The sequence below is a fragment of the Cydia amplana genome, chromosome 2, assembly GCF_948474715.1.
Source record: "Cydia amplana chromosome 2, ilCydAmpl1.1, whole genome shotgun sequence".
Taxonomy (NCBI): domain Eukaryota; kingdom Metazoa; phylum Arthropoda; class Insecta; order Lepidoptera; family Tortricidae; genus Cydia; species Cydia amplana.
Genome location: NC_086070.1, coordinates 12,402,715 through 12,429,257, shown reverse-complemented (window position 1 = coordinate 12,429,257; position 26,543 = coordinate 12,402,715). Strand labels below are relative to the sequence as shown.

The 26,543-nt window shown below is 35.4% G+C and overlaps 2 protein-coding genes across 2 annotated transcripts in view; one reads left to right on the top strand and one right to left on the bottom strand.

The window, feature by feature from the left end:
- Positions 1–440: 440 nt before the first annotated feature.
- Positions 441–26,543, bottom strand: part of LOC134658159 (suppressor of lurcher protein 1) — a 315,814-nt gene continuing 289,711 nt past the window's right edge. The window contains exons 11-15 of the mRNA XM_063513771.1: positions 4,396–4,582; positions 3,654–3,844; positions 2,746–2,953; positions 1,640–1,884; positions 441–729 (exon numbers count right to left, since the gene is read on the bottom strand). Of these exons, the coding sequence (XP_063369841.1) occupies positions 659–729; positions 1,640–1,884; positions 2,746–2,953; positions 3,654–3,844; positions 4,396–4,582 (902 nt within the window). The 3' untranslated portion in view covers positions 441–658. The remainder of the gene's footprint in view (positions 730–1,639; positions 1,885–2,745; positions 2,954–3,653; positions 3,845–4,395; positions 4,583–26,543) is intronic.
- On the top strand, positions 10,167–14,646 carry LOC134657931 (DNA ligase 3). The gene is made up of 4 exons (XM_063513520.1): positions 10,167–11,838; positions 12,206–12,359; positions 13,004–13,267; positions 13,781–14,646. Exons 1-4 carry the CDS (start codon positions 10,246–10,248, stop codon positions 14,482–14,484), a joined length of 2,715 nt encoding a protein of 904 aa, XP_063369590.1. The 5' UTR covers positions 10,167–10,245; the 3' UTR covers positions 14,485–14,646.

Below are 26,543 nucleotides of genomic sequence, written 5' to 3'. Positions count from 1 at the left end.
ATCGTTTAGCAATATGACGATTGTGAACGTGCCATGTTTTGCCTTAAACTCTGATTGTGGACTTTTGATAAAAGTGACTTCTGTGCTGAAGGTTTATATGTACACGCTCTATATAATTAGGTACATTACGATTGTTATACAGGGTGTTTGGTACATCGTTTGCCAAATTAAAAAGGCAGATAGGTTTAATAATTTGCTATCTTCTCATGCCTAGAAAAAATAATTGCGCACGTTTTTTTTTCAGCTCTACGCCAGTTTTTCGTAAATTTCAAATTGTGACGTGCGCAGTAGTGAGAAAAACCGTGGACATTTTTTTTCTAACCATGAAAAGATAGCAAATAACTCATCCTATCTGCCGTTTTAATTTGGCAAACAATATACCAAACATCCTGTATTTTATTAATAATTAGGAATACAGTTTCATTGTATTGAAACAAAACTTTATTTTTTTAAAGTATTTATTCGTGTTACGACGTGCCTTTATGAATAGTTGATGGTGTAAGACGTATACCTATTGCTTCATTAGGACATGAACTTAAAATATAATTTAATAGAAAATATTGCCCTTCTACGGTACTTTACAAGTGTATGGCACATACTATTATACAAAATATACAGGATTACAGACTAGGAAGAATTAATCTAATATCACTTTTTTTTAATGATATATTTGGTGGCGAAGATGTGATATTGCGGCGGCTATCAGCAGCAGAAGATGACACAAAACGCCTGTAACAAAAAATTTAATAAATTAGCCTAAAAGTATAAGTTGGGATGGCGGGTTCATGTAATCGAATGATTTACATTAATTCATGAACTCGTATACATCAAAGTATAATCTACTAAAACGCTTAACGTGTTTTCTTACACCGGCGTAAGTAATTTAAAAAATATATGAGTTGCCAACCTGATATCAGAATGGCGTATATGCGCAGAATTACGTCGTTTTGTACACATAATGTAATAATGTTAACCCCCGATGCAAAAAGTGGGGTGTTATATGAAATAGGATTGACGCTAATGTCTCTGTAACCTGTAACCTCTGTGCGTCTCCAACGGATGGACCGATTTCGATGCGGTTTTTTTACGTGAAAGTGAGTTTCCTTATTTTTGATAGAAATTAACCGATCCATCAGTTTGAAGTGTATAAGCTCTTTGAAGGTATTAAGGTAAGTAAGGTATTATTCGGTATTGTTTTGCATACAATTGTTTTTTTGGCATGCTATATGCCTATATGATCTTTTTGGCATTTAGCGTAGGGTTTTTTTTAATTTAATAGTTAAGAGTTTATAGGTAAATAATGTAACCATAATAAAGTATAGGTAGGTATGTTATAATCATGAAATACATTGAGATTGTCAAATGTCTTCGTAATCAGAACACAACGTTAATTTATTGTTAATCTGAATAACAATGTCAGTCAAACACGTTATGTAGGTTCTGCTCATTTCAAGTGAAGATATCGTTTACTTAAAGAGGTTGTTAAGGTAGAGGTTGTGATAGAGGTTCTTGAGGTTGATAGGTGGTAATTGCATACAAAAAGACGATGAATTTGAAATCATCCTGTGAGGTTTTACGTCATCGGCACTAAAAGTTTGAGCCCTTTAAAATAATAATAAATAATGATCTAGGTACTTACGCGCAGAATCCGATGCTGTGTCATGTATTGGGGCTCGATATTCATCGGTGATCTCTAAAAATTGATAGATGGCTTTAAACCCAGCTCCGTCTAGCCTGTCGTTCGATCGGAACGTTACTTTGAAGAAATTCCTCTCTGACTCTACGTGGAATTCTTTCATCTGTCCACAATATCTACCATATCTATTGTCTTCAGTCATTTGGTTCGAAAATTCAACGTAGTCGCTCGCTGATACTGCTTCACATCTGCGGATGTTAAATTGATACTTAATGCAAGTTTAGTTATTTTAATGCTTTAATTACCTACGTAAATAATAATCATGGCGAAAATAATTCTACTTGATATCACGCATAACAATAACCTGCACCTAGATATAAGAAACAATATAACATTATTTCACACTAGACTAGACAATAGTGACTCATTTAGTTAGCAGTAACATAGTCTGAAGTGCCTATATGCAATGATATTATAAAACTATAGATAGGTTATACTCGTACTTCAGCAGCATAAAATATACTTCCATATTCATTTCTGTGCCTACGAAGAAATCTGTTATTTTTGATTAAATTTCGCATTCCATCCATCTTTGTCATACTCTTTGTTAAACATAAGCTTGTCTCTTTCTCCTTCGGTGTGCCGGAACTTGTTAGCACGTGCACACATCTCGCTTGCCCAGGTGCAACTAAGGACAACTTGTCCAATTTGTCACAAGGTAAGCGCTTCAATTTTGGAACGCCTATAACCTATCTTGGGTTATAAATCATTGCATATATCAGGATTATCAGGCGTGTCTCACTCCGCGATTTCGTCGCTTTGCTACAGGTAGTTAAAAGTACATCCGTTCGGCCCCAATTTTGGGGAAAGCCATAAGCCGCGCGTGGCGCTGTCGCCACCTAGCGGCCATATCAGTGCTGATCATAACAGACGCGTTTTGTTAGAGAGTGAGTCTTCTGTACTTAGTACTATTATTTATTCTGTGCCTATATTCAGAACATATCTAAGTAGGCACATTAATATAAATTTTCTATTGCTTGTATTTATTTTATTTCTGAAGCTAAGCCAAAATCGATAAGTCTAGATAGTTTTACAATTTCAGTACTTACGGCAGCACTCCCTCAACATCAAAGTTCGTGAAATGTAGATGCACCTTCTCCGTGTCTCTGCCATGAAAAAAGTAAGTACACTCTGTGTCTCGAGGGTATGGCCCTGGCGAATTGGGTGAAGCAAACGTGCCGTTGCGTGACTCGCTGCTGTTGTATACGAAGGCGCAGGGAAATTCCTGCAACTGCTTTCCTGTACTTATACCGAAATCTGAAAGAGTTGAAAAGAAAAGGTTTTAATTTGCTTAATATAATATGGAATTTAATATTTTACATTTTTGCTAGCCACGGCTGGTATAGGTGCCGGCAACGGCAAAATTCTTGAACATGTGAGCTTGCCATAGAATTAGTTGCCTTTAAGTTCGTTTAATCTGGAGTTGCAGGCGTCCAAAGGCTACGGTGACTGCTTACCATCAGACGGCCCGTATGCTTGTTTGCCACCGATGTAGTATGAAAAAAATGCTACTTATCATTATTTGCGCGACAGAAATGGAAATAAGTACAGTAAAACAGTGTAACCTTTATATGTACTGTATTTCCATCTCTATCGCGCAAATAATGATAGTATTAACGAACTTAAAGGCAAGGTCACATGTTCAAGAAGTTTGCCGGCACCTGTAGGCTAAATAAAATCTTCCCTAAAACTTAATTGCTCTAATATAAATATAGGTACTGGGTACCACATCATGTCATAACTATTAGATAAATCAGATAAGGAGATTTTACTATTTTTATTATTAACTCAATATTTGTGACCAATAAAACATTAAAGTGATTTTATAAACCATGACTACCATGAGTCCGTAGGCAAAAAAAATATGGAAATATCAATTTTATTGTAGATAAAATATTAAGTCTAATGTGGATGACATACAGCTAGGTTTAGGCTGACTTATAAGTATACAACATACTTTCTACAAATGAATAAGAAATTTTAAATCCTCTTGAGTATCTAGATGAGTGAGTCCCCCTGAACTCCAACATCAGTTTTGGTCCGTTGGACATGATCGGCGTGGGCAGATCAGTTCCACAGAATGTTTCCACTTTCTCCAGTCTTCCATCAACGTAGACGAAGGCTTGTAAGGAATCCATGTTCGTACAGCTGGAATTAGAAATAAGGGATCGTCAAAAAAATTATGTAAAAAAACTTGACAGTCAGACCACTAACTTTTTAAAAGTTATTTATTAAAACGACAATCATACGACAAATTGATACAAATCACCATATTGATCTGTAGTAACTTACGTCTGATACTGAGTCGATACGACCCAAATTAAATAAGTAACTTTATATTCGTTATTATTTTTAATATTTTGTTAAACATGCGACGTGACATTTGAATTTGATATATTTAATTTGACTGGCATTCCTACTAACACTAAGCCATTACTTCGCTGATAAAAATACTTCGACACCTCCGAAAAATTGAGATAGATACCTATAGGTAGGTAAGTTATTTCAATATATTTATTAACATTTTGTAACAAAATATGTAAAAAAAACCATATATAGTTGGTAGAAAAAGGCGGCAAATTTGAAAAATGTAGGCGCGAAGGGATATCGTCCCATAGAAAATTTGAATTTCGCGCATTTTTCTACTGACAAGATTTGCTTGACCAACTTTAGTTATTAAATTATTCATTTATACTTACTCTAAAGAACCGTCAGCAGACTTATGTAAATAAAAATCTTGAAATATCAATCTAACGCGCTCCTTTCCACGTCCAAAAAACTCGTAATGACAATGAGTATTTGGAGGGTATGGAGACGGGTAGTGAGGAGATGTGAAGGTGCCATGCTTCGTAACATCGCTGCTGAACTCTTGATGGCAGGAGGAAGCTGAAACAAAGTAAACTTATTAACATCACAACCTCAAGCAACCTACATAATAGGGATACCGATTTCATGCAGGTTTACTTAGGGACATATCACTTTGCGTCCGATTCGCACGTCCCTACGAAGTTTGAGCGAGACAACGCTATGCGCGTGCTATAGCAACATCCCGCTCGCACGTGCAAATATGACGCAGTGTACCAGGCCCCTTAATAAATACGTTCGTATCATGTTCGTACGCAATCACAATCCTACAGGGTGATTCATGAAACGTGAGCAGGACTAATTCTGCACACTCAGTAACTGATAATGGATCGATCACCGTTGTATTTAGGTTAAACACACGGATTTAGAGTTAATAAACTGGATCGAGTACATTGACCAAAAAGTGTGTCCACATGAGAAGTCAAACTAGAGCCCTGCATCTCGTTCTAATTAGGGTGACCATAAGACATCTGTATGTGGGATATTAGGATAACATGGAATATATCAGTAGGGTGTGTCATTTTCTAAATAAAGTGAAATTTTAAGTGGTCAGGTTTTTTTTTTCATTTGTAGTCGGCCTCTTTCGCACTCACTCATGGTATGTTCATAAAGGTAGGCTTCCCTTTTGTCCACTTCAGTTTTTTTTAAGTATAAGCGTCATTGAAGATCTGTTTAGCAAATATGACGTTTTTTTTAAAGTTGGTGCCTTTTTTCTATTGACGGAAATGTGTCCTACCTATAAAGAATCGATGTCATATATAAACAGTTTAACACACCTAACAAAATATTATGTATAAATGAGAGTCTCTAATGTTTAAGGAGTTAAGCACTTTGGTTTTAAATTTTGGCAATTGAAGGGATGTTTACAAAAACAACATACCTGACTACACTGGTTGACACCTGAAACGATTAACAATGTTCTTAAAAAAGTGTCAACCGGTCTAAGCAGTTATGTTGTTTTTGTAAACATCCCTTCAATTGTTCTACAACAAATCTTAAATTAAACATGCCGAAATAAAGACATAAGGTACCTATTATGTTAAACTTACTTTTACATTACCTACGTTAATAATAACTAATAAGAATTCTGTGAGACCGATTCAAAACGTGCCGACATCATAGTCACCCTAATGAGTTTGACAATGTTGTCTTGTATTTTTATAGTAAAATGTAATAATTGTGGCTTTCTTGTGAAACAATATTCCACAATTAGCAATTATTTCACTCCAACAACCTTTAACACAACATTTCTTCACAATTTTTAAGAAATTTCGCATTCACGTGTTTTGAAGAAATGTCATCAAGTTGGGGATACCAATTAATATTTAAAGTTACTACAACTTCTACCATACTAAAATTTAGTTTTTTTTTGCTGTGTATGCGCTTGGTTTAATCAGTTAATAATATTGGCATCATAATTATTTACAAATTACTTAAAAGATATCAGAACTGTAGTCTGAATATAGCACTAAAATTGTATAAGAAGGTAATTAAATTCAGTAGTTTATTGATATAATTTCTACCATAATGGTATCTTTTTAACATTGGCAACATGTGCGAGTGAGACACAGGGCTCGGGTTTTTCTATCTCAAGTGGACCGTTTTCTCTAGTCTGGTACGAACAACTTTCTGTCTCGGTGATAAGGTTCAAATTAGTATGGCAAAAAAAGTGACAACTCGCTCCAGTTTAAAAAATATAACTTCATGGTTAAACAACCACACTTATTCCTATTTTTTAACTTTTTGGTGAGGGCAAATTTAATTCTCTACAATCATGGTCACCCTACAAGACCTAATTAATAAACATAAAACCTCTTTAGCCGTAATGACAGCATTTTGATTACGAAGAAAATAAACTGTCAAACTTGAGTGAGATACGAGTTTTCAAAAGTAACCAGACCGTGATGACAGTGATGACATTCAATTTGACACAGAATATCGGTAGTATAGTATTCTAATTTTAGGGTGACCAAGCATGTCGTAAATAAATTAATAACTTTTTTTTTCAACACGACTAGAAAATTAACGTTAACCTCACTAATACTGATACGAAACAGTTGCTTATAATTTACGAAATGCGCAGTGTTAGTCCTGCTCACGTCTCCTGAATCATCCTGTATTTCCACCGCCTTAGATAAAACATCTTCCTGTCCTATAATAGCCTATATTAAATTTATAATACTGGTAAGCTTGGAGGATATAATCAAACGGAGACGCCATGTCTGTAATTTTCTGTACAAAACAGTCTGCCGATTTTTGCGGAGGAGGGGAACGTCAAATGTATGCGTAACGTAAAAATAGCCATGTCAGATAAACGTCAGTCCATACATTGTGTATGACCGTTGGCCGCCTATTTTCGACAGAGGGGAAAGCCTGTTAATGGCTACTCCGTTTAGTTATATCCTCCAAGCTGGTAAGTTTATGTTATTATAATTATTAATCGATAAATTACGAACACGAAAACTGTACATCCCTAGACCTAGAGCACTTATACGTAAAAATCCACGCACAAAAATCTACCTCTGGATGACCTCTGGACACTTGATGTATTACTACGCATGCGCTGTATTTGCGTGTGTTGGAACGTAGGACGTTTGAAGTTTTATTTCAGTGTCACTATATATGGCAGTGTTGCCAACTTGGCATAATGGATGCCAGATCTGGCACTTTTTCACACTCTTTGGCATCCAAATTATCCATTTAGCATCTGGCATAATTTTTAGCATAATTAGTGAATTGCGTCCCTAAGCCAAGTTTGAAACCTACTTGGCAGTGTAATTCATGGCACAACCGTCAAAGGAAATTTTATACATACGACGAACCTTTATTCTTTAACCCTTTGAGCGCCGTTGGCATGTATACAAGACAACGATAGAACGGTACACTGGCGCCGCTGTCTTGTATACAAGACACAAATTCAACCACTCGGTAAATGTGAAAAAAATATCAATTGTAATTTTTTTACACTCTTTTTAATGTTTTAGGTCTTTGTTTAAAAAAATGCAATTAAAGCAGCTATTATATGTAAATCCATTCTTTTATAATAAGGCTATCAAAAAATTTGCTCCAGTTTTCAACGTTTTTCATGTTCCTCGTCGCCGTTGTCTTCTATACAAGACAGCTAGGGATGGGAATGTTAACTCGATATGAGAATATTCAAAATAAATATCAAATCGCAAATCTCGTTTTATTTAAGCATTTGAACACTTGTTAAATGCCAATTGGTGGTAACTAGTAACTAGATTACGTAAAACGAGAGAGAGACAGGCATAACTATAGCTGAAGTTCAGGGAGCTTCTTCAGCTGTAGATAGTAGAGTCAGACAAGTAAATCTGTCCTTGTGGTCTATTTGCAGAACAAATGATTAATTTTGACATGATAGTGTAGTGGGGAGTGATACCCCTGCAGTGAGTCATTTTAAATTAAAGATGATTACAATTTTCACATGCATATTTTTAGTCACGCACACGTGTTCACGTGTATAAAAATACCACACTGTTTTAAATCACACGTAGGAACAAAGGACGCGCCGCGCGCCGAGCGTTTATTATGTGACGGTTTATAACCCTTAAAATTTTCTTTGTTCACTAGAACCGAAAAACACAGGAACCAAACCGAAAAAGGACAGCTGATAATTTTTTGATATGAAGTTAGGATTGAAAGTAAAAAAAAAATCCTAATTGTTCGTTGATAAGGAGTTAGGATATAAAGTAAAGCTACGTATGCTACTATTAAATTGTTTTTCAAACTATTAGATTAATAAATGACTGAATAAATATTCTTGTTCTTCACTCATTGACAATTCAACCCACGTGTAATTTTCCCCAATGCAGTTCCGGTACATTTATATTATCGACACACTATGCGCGGCTCTAACGTTACGCTTATGAAGTTTACGTACCGACGAGCGCTTACGCCGTTGACCTAGAGACTATTATTACTTAATCCGCGCGGAAACAGTCCTTGTCGGTCTGCACTGCGGCCAGTCCATGCGCGCCGTTGGCATGTATAAAAGACTTCTCGTACAGCCTAGTGCAGTGATATTACGTCATGAATCGATATTGTTTAGTGGTTGTTTTTAATGATAAAGACCTTTATTTTTAACATTGTCGTGTGTAAAAAATATGTAAATTTTTGGCATTTTCGAAATAAATTAAAGTTGGGTAAGAACAAAGCCAAATTGAGAAGATTTTTACCATAAATCGTACATATCGATATCACTATTTGCAATCCCTAAACTTTTTATTAGTTGTTTACTTAAAATTTACTCTGGCGTGTGCGTGAGCGACTTTGCGGACTAGGTCCGGCGGCCAAAAGGTTAAATAAATACAGGTATAAGTTTACAGCTCTAGATATGCCAAAACACTTATACTGTTAATACATAGTCATTAGTCATTATAACTATTACATATGTAGAGATTAAAAAAAGGCCTGAAACTATACTAATTTACATAGGTACTCGTAGAGTTAAAAAAAAAACTACTTTGTAAATCCTGATACTATACTAAAATTAGTTAGGATGTTTTAAAACTCAACCTATGTAAATACATAGGTTGAGTTTAAAAACATCCTGATACTATGCAGTAAGGACGGCCACTTGTCTGCGAATATGTCTGCGTTTTGAACCTTAAACTTATAACAGACTAACGCACCGCAGTTATTTAAAATCACATGACATTTCTTCTAAGGTCAGTACGTCTGTAGAGGCCTATAGGAATTATGACGAGTTGGTGCTCGAATCTGTTTTGTGTTATCTTGGTATTTGGTATAGTCATAAATGTCATAAACTTAGTTTACAAACAAAATCTGTTACTTTTTTCACGGCCGGTTTGTTATTATTTTTGTCGGTAATAAATACATATATTTGGAAAAACAAACACAATGCAATGGCGCCAACAAATTATAAGCAAATGTACCGCTCCGAGTGGGAAAGATTGCCTGATTTTAAAGATTGGATACAAGTACAGACTCTACAGACAAGACATCCTCTAGACTGAGCATAATAACGCAAATATACGCTCTGCCACAAATATACGGTAGTTTTACTCCATCTTCGAGTCAAAGTGACTTTGTGTGACGTCCGTGTCTTTGAACGGACCAATCACGGCACGGGACTCGCTCACTTCGTCCCCCGCACCCCAGTATTTTTGGCAGCATCGGTTTCATGAAATAATGGTCTTAACTCCGTCTAGAGGATTCCTAGTCTATGGCTTGACCAAGTATAGCTAACCAAGTCAGTGCAAAGTTAGCTTGGTTTGACTCTATAAAAAATTCAGAAACAGCATTGTTTGATTTATGTGGAAGACACTCATTTTTAGTTACCTATATATTGTTTAGCATTTTTTTTAGGACTTTTCCAAATTATTTAGCATAATTCTGGCATAATCTAGACATAAGTCTGGCACTTTTTCAAATTCCGAGTTGGCAACACTGATCTATGGGCACTGTGACTGTTTGGCTTAAAGGTCTCGTAACCAGGCCATAAAATCCAAAAAAAAAAAACTGTGTCTGTCACTGTCAGTACTGTCAGTCAGACTTAGTTTAGTTTGGTTGTCATTAGATTAGAGGGAATTATTGTTTACTTTTATCGTATCGACACGTTTAAAATAAATCAGTAGTAATTATGTGATTATTGAATGTTGAGGCAAACTTTATAAATTATTATTTTTGTAAGTAAATACATCATGGCAGAGTTTACGCCATTCTACGTAGATCGTGCAAAGGGCAGCCGAGCTTCGTGTAAGGGCTGCAAAGGAAACTGTCCTAGTGGAGAAATTCGCATGGCGAAAATAGTCGCTAGCCCTTACGGAGAGAATCAACAAATGAAATCATGGCACCACGTAGACTGCCTAATGAATGTCTTGATAAAACAGCGGCCTACCACAAAACGGATAGATTCCATCGACGATATAGGCAATTGGGCTGCTATGAGCAAGGACGATCAAGAGTATATTCTCAAAAAAATAAACGAGATGGAGAAAGTGTACGCTGAAAAAAATAGCGGTAAATACACAGCTAAGGTATTAAAAAATGAGTCATTACCAAAACCTGTTGTCGCAAGTACAAGTTCTTCTAAAGATTTGGAAAAGCAGACAGATATTAAGACAGAGGATGATAATTTTTCACAGTTCGCTCAGTTGTGCAATAAAATTGCTAGAGTTGATGCATATACTGAAAAAACGGCAGTTGTAAATAATTATTTTAGAAAAGGTTCAGATGGGAACACATTTAAAGGTGATCTCGCATTGTGGTGTAAACTGTTATTGCCTCAAGTCACTAAGCGGGTTTACAACTTAAAGAGTAAGCAGCTTGTAAAATTATTTTCTAGAATATTCCATACTGATCAGGATGATATGCTAACACATTTGGAAAATGGAGATGTGGCAGATACCATCACTCATTTTTTTTCTAAATCTAAAAAATTTCAACCAAGCACTGAAAGTACTTTGTCTATGCAAGATGTGGAAGAATTTCTTGGAGGGCTTTCTAAGTTAACAAAAGAAGATGAACAGATATATCACTTCAAGAAAATTGTAAACAAATGCACTTCAGATGACTTGAAAATGCTTATTCGCCTAATAAAAGGGGATTTGCGGATTAATGCGGGGCCGAAACATATTTTGGAAGGCGTTCATCCAGACGCATATAATGTATTCCAAACCTCAAGAGACCTTGGAATGGTTATAGACAGGATTCTGGCAGAAAGCAGCGGAATCAAGCATAAAGATGTCATTCAAAAATGTGTCAGCGCTAAGCTCACTCTTATGACCCCAGTATTACCAATGCTTGCCGAAGCTTGTAAATCAATAGAAATGGCTATGAAAAAATGTCCTAACGGAATGTTCTCTGAAATTAAATATGATGGAGAGAGAGTGCAAGTACATAAAAAAGACAATGAATTTAAATATTTTTCTAGAGCTTTGAAGCCAGTGATGCCACACAAAGTCAGTCATTTTAAAGATTACCTTCCTCAAGCATTTCCAAAAGGAGTAGATTTGATATTAGATGCAGAAGTTTTGATGTTAGATGTGAACACTGGCAAACCGCTACCGTTTGGTACATTGGGAATACATAAACAATCAGAGTTCAAAGATGCTCAGGTGTGTTTGTTTGTATTTGATTGCCTTTACTACAATGGAAAAGTTCTGATTGATCTGCCAATAAAGAAAAGAAGACAGATATTACATGAAAATATGGTGGAAGTGACCAACCATGTTATGTTTTCAGAACAGCAATTAATAGAAAAACCAGCTGACTTAGCCAAGATGATTGCTGAGGTTTGTAAAAATGTATAAAATATTAGTATAGTCTGTATTTAAACAATGAAGTACTGGTCATAATTACATAAATAATTATGTACAGAAAGTATTGTATTTGTACATACAAATGCAATTTAACTCTCATGTTTTTTTTTTCTAGGAACTGGCAAGAAAGGTGGCATGATGTCAGTTTTCTTACTGTGTAATAAAATAAATAAATAGTTAGGTAAAGTCTATTTTTTTATTCGGTAGACTGAAATGACAGTTAATAGTATGAAATGACATTTCATGTTCATACTATTAACTGTCATTTCAGTCTACGGAAAAAAAAAAACAGACTTTAGTCATCTATAAAAATAATTAAAGATATAAATAAAAATTTCAGGTGCTGCAACTTGGATTGGAGGGGCTGGTGCTTAAGGATCTGGAATCAACCTATGAACCTGGAAAGAGGCATTGGCTTAAAGTTAAGAAGGACTACTTGTTTGGTGGGGCCATGGCCGACACTGCTGATCTGGTTGTACTAGGCGCTTGGTTTGGTAGGTATGGCTTCAGTTGCTGAGCATAGTTGGCACTATTCATTTGAGAACTTAGAACCTTGTCAATTGAGAGGTTGTTTCATAAACACTATTGAGAGTTGAAAGGGCACAACTATCTCTCGTCGGAAGTATATTATGCATAATCTTGCAAACATTTATGCTAACGCCAAAATTACCTTTATAACATATTATACAGCATCGTTGATTAACTTTGGAATCTTTGGGGAACTAAGAACTAGAGAAAATATAGGAAAACTGGCTTAGAAACGATTTTCTTTTTTTTTCTGAGGGCTAGAGAGAGTTTTTCTGAGAACAAGTTATACAAGGTTAATTGTGTGATTTGAGGACCTGAAAAAGCATTTTTTTATCATTAATTTATTTCTGCTGTCCTGATTCTTTTAATTGGATAGAATGAATATGTATAAATTTAATGAAACTCAGTATCATTACATTGAAAAAAATAATCGCCTACATATTTGCTTTTAGAACCAGGCCAACAAAAAATTAAAAAATGCCTCTAGAGTTCTGAGTAGTTTGAACAATGTTAAACGGAGTTAAGTGATAATTACATAAACAATAATGTACAGCAAGTATTGTATTTGTACATTCAAATGCAATTTAACTCCCATGTTTTTTTTTTCTAGGAACTGGCAAGAAAGGTGGCATGATGTCAGTTTTCCTTATGGGTTGCTTGGACACCCGTCGCAACAAATGGGTGACTGTAACAAAAGTACACACTGGCCATGACGACAGCACGCTGGAGAGGCTTCAGAAGGAGCTTGGACCACTCATGTTGAAGATTTCTCAGGACAGTAACAAAATACCATCTTGGTTGGATTGCAACAAGGGACTAGTACCGGACTTTGTGGCTAAAGACCCGAAGGAGCAGCCTGTATGGGAAATTACTGGTATGTTATAATTAATTTATTGAGACTCGGGCGCCGTTAAGATAGAACATTCTTACGGTAGATGTCGCTAAGCGCCTCCCTGTAGCGTACAAAAAGGAAGGTATGGAAAGATTTGTAAAACCCCGGTAGCTCAGTTGGTTAAGACGAATTGGACCGCAGTGTGCCAAAAGGTAGCAGAGTTAGAATCTTGCCTGAAGCAGTGATTTTTCATTATTCCTTTAATTTATGTCAAGCCGTTATAAAGTAATAAGCTACTGCCTGAAGTGTGATTAAAATTACTAAAATTAGCTAAGTACTTTTAATGAAACGTCAAAACGAAGACGTGCTTGTGATGAGTTATTATTTTCATTCTGTTTCTGATGTGACATTACATTAGCCTCTTTTTACTAAATGTTAAACACAGTATTATGTACAGGTAGAGTTAGACAGTTAGACCGACTCGCGCTGCGTGTGCTATCAAAATCTTTGCAGACTGACCTTGGTACTAACTCTATGCATATTTCGCTTTTACAGGTACCGAGTTTACAAAAGCAAACATTCACACTGCCGACGGAATATCAGTAAGGTTTCCAAGAGTCACGAAAATAAGAAACGATAAGGATTGGAAAACAGCGACTAACTTAGACGAGCTTAAGAATTTATATAAAACATCAAAAGAGAAAACAGATGTCTCACTTTTAAACAAACTAGCTGCTGCTGCTAACGATTCATATGAACCGCCAAATAAAAAAATCAAAGCAAGTCCTACGTCTAAACTCCCTAAAATAGACTCGTTTTTAAAGAAAGATAATATAAAGAAAAAGCAAGATTTAAATATATCTATTTCATCAGATACTATAAGTGATACTAGTATCACAAGTGATCGAGATAGTAAAGCAATCAAATACCAAACGAAACCAGAAAATCCATTGCCAGATGTTTTTAAACATAAACGATTAGGATTTTACCCAGACTTTATTAGCATATCTGAAAAGAAGAGAACTCATTTTGAAAGGCATTGGATTGCATACGGTGGGCTTGTAGTTAAATCAATGCGTGCAGTAGATGTAGATTTCGTAGTGCATAACGAAAATTTTATAGAATTCAATAAGATGCAAAAGCTTAAGAAAAAACTGGCATCTGGCGCAAGACACGTAACCAAAGATTGGTTGGTAAAATGTATAAACGAGGTTGCGTTATGTGATACCACAAAATATGCTGTTGTTGTAGAGCCATAGTGGTGACTGTTGATGTAGACCTTTTTTAATATCTTTTTATTGACAGATTAGTACAACTCTGTTGCCTGCTTTTATAAATCGACCTTAAAATTTAAGGATAATGAAATAATTTAGACCTTTATATTTTATGAAATAATAAACAGTGTTTATTGCTCTGCTAACGTTTGCTTTAATTTAAACGTACCTATGTTTTATCTATATCTAATATCTTCCATCTATATCTATCTAAAATTTCTCCAAGCTCCTTGTTGGTTTAGCATTGAATATACATTGATATTTTATAGAGCGCTCGTGCCGCCGGCCAAGGCAATTTCGTGAGAAAGACCTTATAAAACGAATTGTGAACTTATAAAAGTACTAGTTTCTGCCCGTGACTTTGTTTGCAATTTCCGTGATTATAACCATTATTCTGGCTCTTTTCCTTCTCTAAAAGTGGGGTAAAGGGAGGAAAACAACTGGCAAGTTGTTTTCATTTTTTGGACCATACACATACACATATATATATATATATTTTGTATAGGTACATAATGCTCTGTGCAAGCTCCTTAGCTAAAGCATTTTTCAACTTCCACTGATGTAATTAAAACGTAGTGATTTAATTCTCTTTGGATGTAGGTAATTTAGGAAAATCTCTAAGTATGTCTAGACAATACTTAAAGATAAAATACTTATGTAAATGCCGTTAATTAATATCAATAATTACGGAATTCCGGTATAGATTTTCCAATCAATATCGGATCGGCCATCGGCCAATATCGAATTTCTATACTTACCTACCGGTATTGAGAATCATTCAATAAGTATTGGATGCCCTAAGTGCAAGCTAAGTTTCGTGCTTTCTTTCGAATGGGACTGAATATTTTGAGCTAAAAAGCGGACTGTACCTAGGTGTAAACGGAGCCAAAAAGCGCCGAAAAGCGCTGCGATGGCCGCTTATTGTCAGGCGGGCCATACGCTTGTTTTCCACAGACATGTTTTTAGTAAAAAATGCCAGGCGTCTGTAGGCGCAATGCGTTCTATTTATCAGCAACATTAGAAGTTTGCCTACACGACGTGCCTATCCTGCATTGCGGGCACGTACTTTCAGGAACCCACTAGTGTTGGTAAAAGTCGAGTTTTAAAAGTCCTCATTTATAAGACTCGATGTTATATCCGACTGAGAACCGGCGGTAATATTTTTCGATTGTAGGTATGTACCTCAGTTTGTAAGTCTTAAGTAGGTACGTCTAAAGTTGAATTGAATGTACGAGTAAGTGGTGTCTTTACCTTTTTCTCCAAATTTATGTGAAAGTAGCTGTGGTTACCCATTTTTAACTTTTCACGCTCAAATAAAACGTATTGGAGTTAGGAATGTATAACCGTCGTAAAGACACACGTTGCTCTCTGGTATTCATTCGATCATATTATTTTTACCGTCGCGAGAATGTTGTATGTATTAGATTGCTAGATTTGCTAGGCAGGTGGAAGCGCATCAAAAATATTCATAGACAAGCCGGAGCTTATTTGTCTTTCCTTTTCTATATTTAGCTATAGGCAAAGTACATCGAGTACATCTGTTTGAAAAATAATAAAGCCGACGGGAAACTAATTCTAAAAACTACGTCACTTGTAGGTCTTCGACACTCAATCTTTAGAAATAAACCTACACTTAATTGATAGGTAACGAGAAGGTTATTTACTGTTGCGGGTTTCTATACTTATTATTAAACAGAAATAACAAAGGTAGCGTCTTTTAAATTCATACTGCAATAAATTGTAACGAGCTTAAATTCACATTCCCAAAGACGCGTCCTTGCCATCTCTAGAATCACACACACAAGAGTATCTAAAAACCCCAGGGACCACGTTAATTCCGTTCCAAACTTCTAACCAACTCAGCAGTCCACTCCGTAGTTATTATGACCGATGAGTGTGATTTATCGTTTTTCTCTGGACCGCTTCGTTTATTATTTAGAGAGGCATCGATACTGTAGCCACATATTCAGCTTAGCGGTCCGCAGACAAATAAAATGTGATACGCTAATAAAATCCGATAACTTATATTTATTTTATAGATAAATTAGGTACTTGTATTCTACTTAGTTTGTGATTGACAATGATTTCTGATGATAGCGCTACCTATGTTGATAGGTACCTAGTTTCGACATAGATTTTGGATTTTGAAGAAAAACACCCGCCATGACAATGTCGGGCCATGATCACTGTAAAGTTCCGTAGTTGGCCGTTCGTCCAAGTTAAAAAGGTTTTTTTTGCAACTATATAGCAGCACTGATTACGTCTTTTCGCTGAGAAGGAATGACTTTGCGAATAAAAACCGGCTTAAAAAATCATGTTCCAAATAGTTTCATTTAAGGGCCTACTGCAGCCGCGTCTGGCGCTTCGTAAACCACGCCCGCTAGTTCTTCCCTCCCCGCTAACACGCACACATGGAAACGCTTCGCGCCGCACGTGAAGTTTGTGTGAACCTTTAGCACCATCTAACGTTACAGAAGTTAACTACCATTATACGCGGTCGCTGCGGTCGGCCAGAAACTTAAATTCGGAAAAAATTGAAACAGATGGCGTTGTTACTTGTTCATAATAGCAAACAATAAAATAATTAATTAATAAATCTGAATATTTATTGTTGTTTTGGAAGATGTTAACAGCATAGAAGCAGCAGCGTATATAGCATATAAGTTAAGAGTATTGATAATAAGAAAATAGCACAAGAACAGAAAAGAGATTATTTTTGATAAAATATGATGAAAACAGATTTACTTGATTACGCTCACCTGACTTTGCGGTCACTAAATGCAAATTTCAACCTTATTGTTATGGGGTTACAATATCCCTGGGGTTGCAGGCGTCCATAGTCGTTATTATTATAAATACTTTGGTTGAAATGCTTTTTAACCCTCGAATTTTTCATAGGTACAGTCACCTGCAATAATATGTTACTCTTCGACGGCCGCAAAAATATGTGACACGCTCGCTCTTATGGCTCTACAAATAAGATCTAACATGATCTACCGCAAAACGGCCTTCGGTGTGTAACATATTATTGCAGCTGACTGTACTCGTATTCATTGTTGTATAGGTAGGTATTAATATCTTTTATCCGATCGATTTGCATTTATTTGAAATAAATCACAGTGTTTAGTAATTATATGTTTTATTGAATAAGAGATTATTTAGGTATGTAATGAATACAGGGTGCCTTTTTGAAACACTCATTTTTAGGGTTCCGTAGCCAAATGGCAAAAAACGGAACCCTTATAGATTAGTCATGTCTGTCTGTCTGTCTGTCCGTCTGTCCGTCCGTATGTCACAGCCACTTTTTTCCGAAACTATAAGAACTATACTGTTGAAACTTGGTAAGTAGATGTATTCTGTGAACCGCATTAAGATTTTCACACAAAAATAGAAAAAAAAATTTTTTTTGGGGGTTCCCCATACTTAGAACTGAAACTCAAACATTTTTTTTTCATCAAACCCATACGTGTGGGGTATCTATGAATAGGTCTTCAAAAATGATATTGAGGTTTCTAACATCATTTTTTTCTAAACTGAATAGTTTGCGCGAGAGACACTTCCGAAGTGGTAAAATGTGTGTCGTCCCCCCCTGTAACTTCTAAAATAAGAGAATGATAAAACTAAAAAAAAATATATGATGTACATTACCATGCAAACTTCCACCGAAAATTGGTTTGAACAAGATCTAGTAAGTAGTTTTTTTTTAATACGTCATAAATCCCCTAAATACGGAACCCTTCATGGGCGAGTCCGACTCGCACTTGGCCGCTTTTTCTGAATAATTTTGAATTTCAATTGTCAGGGGTACATTATTTTTTAATACATTTTACAACGACAACAAACAAAAGTTCAAATTCGCCGTATTTTTATTACCCGGGTCGATCGCAACAAAATAGAAAATCATGTTTTTCAAATCTAAGCGTTATTGTAATTTATCTCAAATAACCAAAAAGTCAATCTGACTAGAACTTAAAAACGAACTGAATTATTTTAATATGTCGATTTTTCTTGGTGACCCAGGAGAATTTTTTTTTTGTATCCCATATAAAGAGAGCGTATCCCAATCGCGTATCGGTTTTGGTTTTTACTTATAAGTGTGAAAAATATATTCTACCATATACGAAGGATGTGTGTTTTTTCATGTTTTATGTGTCTTTTTGTACAATAAAGTGTTTTACTGCTACTTAATATATCATATTAACGATTAACTAAAACGGTATTTACATCTAATTTAACTGGTAAATTATTAAAGTCCGCTAAAATTAATATATACCTATTCAAAAAAATATTTTTTAATATGTCCCAAAATCATGGCTCATTTTTTAAGTCTCCTGACTTACCAAACATATCGCAACGAAGGCAAGGGTACAACGCAGTTACTTTTTTAGTCGCCGACCATTTTATCCGGGGTACGGGGTCTAATATGTTATAAAAACATAGTTTTTTGAAAAATGTTCGTAGGTAGTACACAAAATTTACATTTTCTTTTAAATGTGATTTGGGTGATCGTTCTCCCTGGTGACTTTTCTGGTGACCCAAGAGACATCAATTTTATTATGACTCAGGAGACTTTTTTTCTATGCACTTTGATTTTTTTGATGCGCTAATTTTGTAATCTAAAATAACTTTAAACTGCTGATATACTTATATCACTTTGCTGATGAGTGGAAGTGGAATTGAAACTTAATTTATTGTTCTCTCCCTTGACATTTTGGCATACATTTGACATGCTGCAGTGCACTCCTAACGTTAATAAAGACATAATTTTTAGAAAAAGCTTTAGGAAAACTCACTCTTGAGCTTAAAACGATTAAGTCCTTATCATATTATGTTAGATTTTTAGTACAGACTCCAAATCAGTGAAAATGTCTCTTAGCCAACTAAATTTGTCTCTGGGAAAAGTACGATTTCCCAAAAAAATATACGTACATTTCGCATTTTTCTGAAGGAACGGAATTCATAAATTGGGTTATTATTATTTTTTCAGATTATTTGATTGCATTGACATATCACCAAGATAGATAGAACATTTAAGTTACCAGAAGAAAAGCATTTGTGTTCTTTTATACAGTGTGGAAAAAGTAGGTTCGATTCCCGGGCGCGACTAAGCGAATTTAAAAAAAACAACGTGTTGCATTCCGGGAGTGCCGACAGAAGTGAAAACTCAATGACTAGTCCAAAATGTCTGCAGCACTATGTATAATTGACCCATCCTCCTTTCTATTGAAAACTTTTGGTTCCGAAATTGCTGGTCAGTGAGCTTGTTTAAAATTCGTAATTCAAATTTATAGTTAATTGTTTAAAATTCGAATAGAAATTGTAAAGTTACCTTGCAGACCTCGCATCTAAATATATTTGGTCATGATATTTTGAGTTTTATTCACCAGTACTAGAGTTCACTTTTATTAGCGATTTCATCAAGATGTAGCTTTATTGAATTATATTTGAGTGATATAAAGTTATAATACTGTGAGATCCTCATATTTCAGCCCGTACAAGATTATAACCTTTTTCATGTAATGTCATTGAGTTTTTCTTTATTGATTTAAATGCCATCTAAATGATTGGCCATCTAAACCTTACGGTCACATGATCGCCTTACGCTGTCTCGAGTTTATCATTTTTTCCCCACCTCAAAAAGTGCCTAGCGCCGCTAAAGAAGTTTTCACTTCAAAAATCTTTGAATGCAGTTGTTTCTTTAAAAAACAATAATGTTTCATTTAAGTAAAATGAGCAAACTTAAGGTTTTAAGGCACTTTCCCTCCAGGGCCCATAATTTTTTTCCACCCGGTAGTAGACAACTATTTTTTTCGACTAAATGAAGTTTTATTAGATAAATCGTTGATCACATGGTTCGTTTCACACATCACATCAAATCGTTTGTCATCACAATCAAAATTTGTCAAAAGTAATGAAATTTATGCCAAAAAAACATAAATAAAACATATAAATTCAACACATTTTTTTAATAAAAATCTTTCTCGATGATATAAAAAGCGGCCAAGTGCGAGTCGGACTCGCCCATGAAGGGTTCCGTATTTAGGCGATTTATGACGTATAAAAAAAAAAACTACTTACTAGATCTCGTTCAAACCAATTTTCGGTGGAAGTTTACATGGTAATGTACATCATATATTTTTTTTAGTTTTGTCATTCTCTTATTTTAGAAGTTACAGGGGGGGGGGGGGGGGGGTGGACACACATTTTACCACTTTGGAAGTGTCTCTCGCGCAAACTATTCAGTTTAGAAAAAAATGATATTAGAAACCTCAATATCATTTTTGAAGACCTATCCATAGATACCCCACACGTATGGGTTTGATGAAAAAAAAATTTTTGAGTTTCTGTTCGAAGTATGGGGAACCCCAAAAATTTATTGTTTTTTTTTCTATTTTTGTGTGAGAATACATCTACTTACCAAGTTTCAACAGTATAGTTCTTATAGTTTCGGAGAAAAGTGGCTGTGACATACGGACGGACAGACAGACGGACAGACGGACAGACGGACAGACAGACAGACAGACAGACATGACGAATCTATAAGGGTTCCGTTTTTTGCCATTTGGCTACGGAACCCTAAAAAGAACATCGACAAGTTATGTTCAAAGAATTAATATCAAAACAGATGTCATAATTAGGATTGGCTACTTTAAGAAAGGGACAGAGAGATTTAATCCTCTCGCTCTGCACGTTTTTCTCATTCCTCCTTGTCAAGCCAAAATAAACTATAAAATGATAGTAACACAGTACATTGTAATATTCACTTTTTCCACGGTATCATGTCATTGTAAATTACTTATGTGAAATTGTAGTGGCGTGCGACTTTCAAACCGGAGGTCACGGGTTCGAACCCCGGCCCGTGCAAGTGAGTTTTTGTAAGTAGGGACCTTTTTTTAGTGGTACTTAAATATAATAACTTTTCGTATTATTGAAATAAAATATTTTATTCAAACAAACTTAATAATATAATAATTAAAACGAATAATATCAATTAGTTTTTAATATTTATTCATATATTTTAAATTATTTGAGCATGAAACATACTAGATTTATTTTTATCATTACAATAGAAAAAAAGCAAAAAATATATTCTTATAGATATTTTATTTTCAAACAAAAATAAAGCAAAAAGTTACGGTTAGATTCTGATGACTAAATACCAAACAGCTACCGATACATTTCAATGTCTGTCGAAATTTCTTAACCCGTTGTAACTGACAAAGAGTATAGATTTCGACGTAGCATGACGTAGCCTAGCAAACACGCACACATGCGTAACGTATAGGCCTGTAAGAATGCACCATCATAGGTTTACCTCCGATTCCGTTACTACTCAATGGAGTTACGACTCAACGTTTATTGGATATTAAAATTTTACGTAATTCGGAGCGCTGCGCGAAGTGACATAGGTCTTACCTCTTTGAGGCACGACGGCCATCTAACATTACTGGCATAAAGGATGCATTTATGACTTTGACGCATGACAGAATGAGAAACCGAACTGCGTAAAATGGGCGTTTGCTGTTGAATTCATAAAATCAAAAATCGATAATAAATCCATCGGTAAAGGATAATAAGTTAATATTTAGTTCTTTGAAAGTTAAGACGAGATGAAAACCTTTGCTGTAAGGTGGGTTGTGCTGGATATGGATGTGTTTTCTAGTTGCACGAAGCTAAAACCGAAAAATGAACACGTAAGGTTGGATTTATTTTCTATCGAGAAAATTTTAAGCATTCGTGTTTCGACTACTACGAAATCTCTTATCATATAGTCAAGAAACATATATCCGAAAATCACTACTGTTTGTTTCCGGGGCTAGCCACTGCCACCTTTCTAAGATCCTGTTATTTTTCGATGCACGGCCTTAACGTTTTTATCAAGCTTTACGTTCACGATTTATTCCGTTTTAGTTCGTAAGTATATTTGCAGAGCAGCTCGTGTTCGGCAGTGTTCGGCACGGTAGGTATAACGCTAGTCATTTTTTTATGAGATTGGTAGTTGCGTCGGTCGGTGTTAAAGTACACCTCTTAGACCTCGAGCTGGCATGAACGCGGGCCATAACCACTGAGAACGCCTTTAGGCCCCGAATCGCGCGCTCCGTTTTAAATTTTCAACAGCCCCGCTGCGAGCCGCAAGTACACACCTACGAGGGGTGTTCAAAATATTCTCGGTATGAGAATGAAAACAAACAAGTACGAAAAGTTTGATATTTTTATTTTTCAATATACTCCCCCCCTATGTTCATACACTTAAAAGATCGATCAATTATTTTTTTTAATCCTGCATAAAAATATTTTCTATCTTTGGTGTAAAAATGCTCCTCCACTGCCGCCTTCAATGCTTCATCATCGGAAAATTTATTTCCACGCAGATCCTTTTTAAGATTGAGGAACAAAAAGAAGTCGCTGGGGGCTAAGTCCGGACTATACGGTGGGTGAGTAACAGTTTCAAACACACATTCAACAATAGCTGCCTTGGCAATATGAGCAGTATGGACGGGGGCGTTGTCATGCAGAAGCATAACACCTTTGGTTAACTTTCCTCGCCTCTTTTCTTTGATTGCATCCTTTAATTGACGTAGAATGTTAGCGTAGTACTGTCCTGTGATATTTACACCTTTTTCTTTATAATCGATCAGTAATACTCTTTCACAATCCCAAAATATCGTGGCCATGACCTTGCCAGCTGAAGGGATGACCTTGAACTTCTTGGGATGAGCTGAACCCTTAATGTGCCACTGCATGGACTCTTGTTTACTCTCTGGGTCATAATGATGAACCCAGGTTTCTTCTCCAGTAACTATTCTTTGCAGCACCTCATCAGGATTTTCACCGCACAGGTCAATAAAATCGGAACAACAAGCTACACGCATGTCTTTTTGAAGCCGAGTCAGCATTCGCGGAACCCATCTTGCACTTACTTTTGACATATTAAGATGGTCATGGATAATATCATGTACGGTACCAATAGAGAGATTGGTTACTTGTGCTATAGATTTTACCTTCACTCGACCATCTTCCAATATAAGTTTTTCCACTTTATCAATATTTTCTTGTGAAGTAGCTACTACAGGCCGGCCAGGTCTAGGGTCGTCTTCAACACTCTCCCTTCCACGTTTAAACTCGCTTGACCACTTTTGAATGGTAGATAAAGAAGGAGCAGACTCACGGTAAACACAATCCATTTCCTCTTTTATGGTTTTTTGATTTTTACCCTGTTTTGTCAAGAATTTTATCACGCATCGATGTTCTAATTTAGTTAACATTGTCAATTCCCACATGATGTTCATGTTTGTTCAGCAATTGCAGAAAAACAAAAGGACATCTCGGTTCGAATTATACTTTTTTTTAATGTCAATGAATAAACCTTAGCGGCCAGTAACGAAAGAAATTTTAGAAGAGGTTGTAAGATATCAATACCGAGAATATTTTGAACGCCCCTCGTACATACCTGCTGCTGTATGTAGAACCTACTTACCTAGTACCTTCTTGTATGTGCAAACAAATTAATTATTTAGCTTCACGAGGCCCGCTTTCTTCTCGGAAATGAACTAAGCCTACAAGAGCGTTTGCATATTTCGAATAAATTAGTGATTTTATAATGAACGGAATTTTAAGTGTATTGTCGTGTTGGTATAAATGAGGAAGTGATTGGTATTAGGCAACTGTTCTTAGAGCAACAGTACGTTTCAAGATTAGTTTAGTTGGTATATGAATTTAAAGAATAAAATAAATGTGAGTGAAATATGTAGGGACTTACTATATATACTAAAAAGGTTCAACTACGTCATGTGCTTAACCCAACGAGATGCGTTTGCAAAGGGCTCTCTCTCAATATGTACCTACCATGATCCTCACAGTTAACGGACGATTCGCAAATCTTTATGCAAAAAAGGTCCACGCTAAAATTATCATTTTAGTAAGTTTGTACAGACACACTTTTGTCTGTTTGTACCGAGCATGCAAACAAACCGAAGCTAATTTCCTCCCTCCCTGTCGCCTCTTTGAGTTAGCTTACGTTTGGCGTCCAAGGTACTATCTAGCAACATTTTGTATAAGCAAGCCATGTAAAGCAACTTCAATATTAGGTTACGTTTAAACTACCTTACTGTTCATTAATAAGCCAGGACCTTGTTCCATGAATCGTATGAAAACCGCGTAGGTACGTATGTTACCGATCAAACCCGATTTCAGGTCATATTTTAATATATGTACGAAAACATCACATTTCGTCGCAGCGACAGAATAGTTATTTGTACAACAAGTGATCAAAGTTTGATATTTCTTCGAGTGCTTATTTTGAGTCCCGTGCAAGCGAAAGATTCTATAATAGATTCACGAGCGTAGCGAGTGAATCTAATTTAGAATCTTGAGCGTAGTAAGGGACTCAAAAGCGCACGAGATGTAAATAACTTTGATCTCGTGTAGTACACAACATTTTTCACCTCAGCGCAGTGAGAACATACCTATTAGACAACTTGAAAAATGTAATCCTTCTTGATCACTTAATACCTGCACTCATGTTTTCTTAAGATATACAAACAATTAAGTTTAATTACCGCAATGGAACACAAAAACAAAACGTAATAATAAATTCCAGTAAAATAATATAGAAATAACAAACATTAACTGACACTTTAATCGCCAACTTTGACAACAAAAAAAATCTTTGTAAGATACGGTCCGAATTGCGGATACGTACTATTTGTCAACTATGGTAGAAATTCTTAAAAGTAAAATAATTAATTTTGCGTGATGATCTGTGTATTTTTTGAGTTCGTTATTTTAATTGTACAATAAAATACCTAAAATATAGTATTTTATCAGGTTTTATGAAATCTTAAACTTTATTTTTATTTATTAATTATTAAGAATTCATACTCGTACGTGGTTTGGAACGATGCGGTCTGAAGTTTTTCGGGGGTCTATTATAAACCGTGAATATACCGTTGAATGTCGTTTTAACTTTTTTTTGTCTGTTTCTTTGCTAACAGTGTGAAAGGGACAGAGATAATAGAACCCAAGTATTTCGAACTTTTATTAGACCCCGCATGTTGAAATGACATTTGACAATAAAGGTCACTTGAATGTCATTTTGTCTCACTCAGTGAGCAAAATCGCATTTTGCTCACTGTTTTTAAGAATCAAAGTACCCTTGTTCGAGCTGCTGAGGTGAAAATTAATTTACCAACTTTGACAGAAGAGTACTAGGGTAGGTACGGTACAATAGGCTTTTGCTTTCATCAATAAAATCCCAAGTAAAACTTAACATTACCCAATTTACTAAAATTGTATTAGTATGTAGTAAATAAGAAAAACTGATCTGAATCTACCTGACCGTTCATTGGCACCAAATTATTTCACAGAGTTTATAATTTAACATGAATCTTTTCCCTTGGAAAACAATAAGTTTCCCCTTAACCATCAGAAACAAAGGAACACAAAAATAAAGCGTGTGTGATGTTTACTTTGTGAATATTATACATCTAGAAAGGAGGTTATTAAGCAAATAAGTACAATTGCTTACGCTACAGCTATTAATTGCCTGTAGGTAAATGCATGTGAAATAATAAAAAACAATGAGAAAAAGCTATTTCAGCATGAAAAAATAAGTTTTTTATTTTTTATTAAATAAGTGCACACGGTAGAAAAGTTCGCGTTATGTCAAAATATCATTAATAATTGGTACTTAAATCATCTGCAAGGATATTACGGTATACCTTTAATTTTTGAAAAAAAATCCGTTTTACTCGTACGCTCCATACATTTGCTTAGAACAAAAATTCACTACGCGTAAGTTATTGGTTCGATCAAACTCAAATTCATTTTTTGTAGTCAAAATAATGAGTATAACCGTATAAAAATAAAAAAATAAAATAATAAAAATAAAAAATATATATCGATTTAAAAAAAAAAGTGCACCCCGTAGGAAAATTCTAATTATGTGGAAAAATCAAGAATAATTGGTTTTAAAATCATCTGTCAGGATATTACGGTTAACTTTTTATTTTCGGAGAAAACTCGTTTTTTCTGATACGCGCCAT

What these genes read in the sequence shown, in the direction of transcription:
- LOC134657931 (XM_063513520.1), top strand. Translation starts at nt 10,246, where the DNA reads ATGGCAGAGTTTACGCCATTCTACGTAGATCGTGCAAAGGGCAGCCGA. An exon ending in TGTACTAGGCGCTTGGTTTG is followed by an intron (nt 12,360 to 13,003) that starts GTAGGTATGGCT and finishes TTTTTTTTCTAG; the next exon opens with GAACTGGCAAGAAAGGTGGC. An exon ending in GCCTGTATGGGAAATTACTG is followed by an intron (nt 13,268 to 13,780) that starts GTATGTTATAAT and finishes TCGCTTTTACAG; the next exon opens with GTACCGAGTTTACAAAAGCA.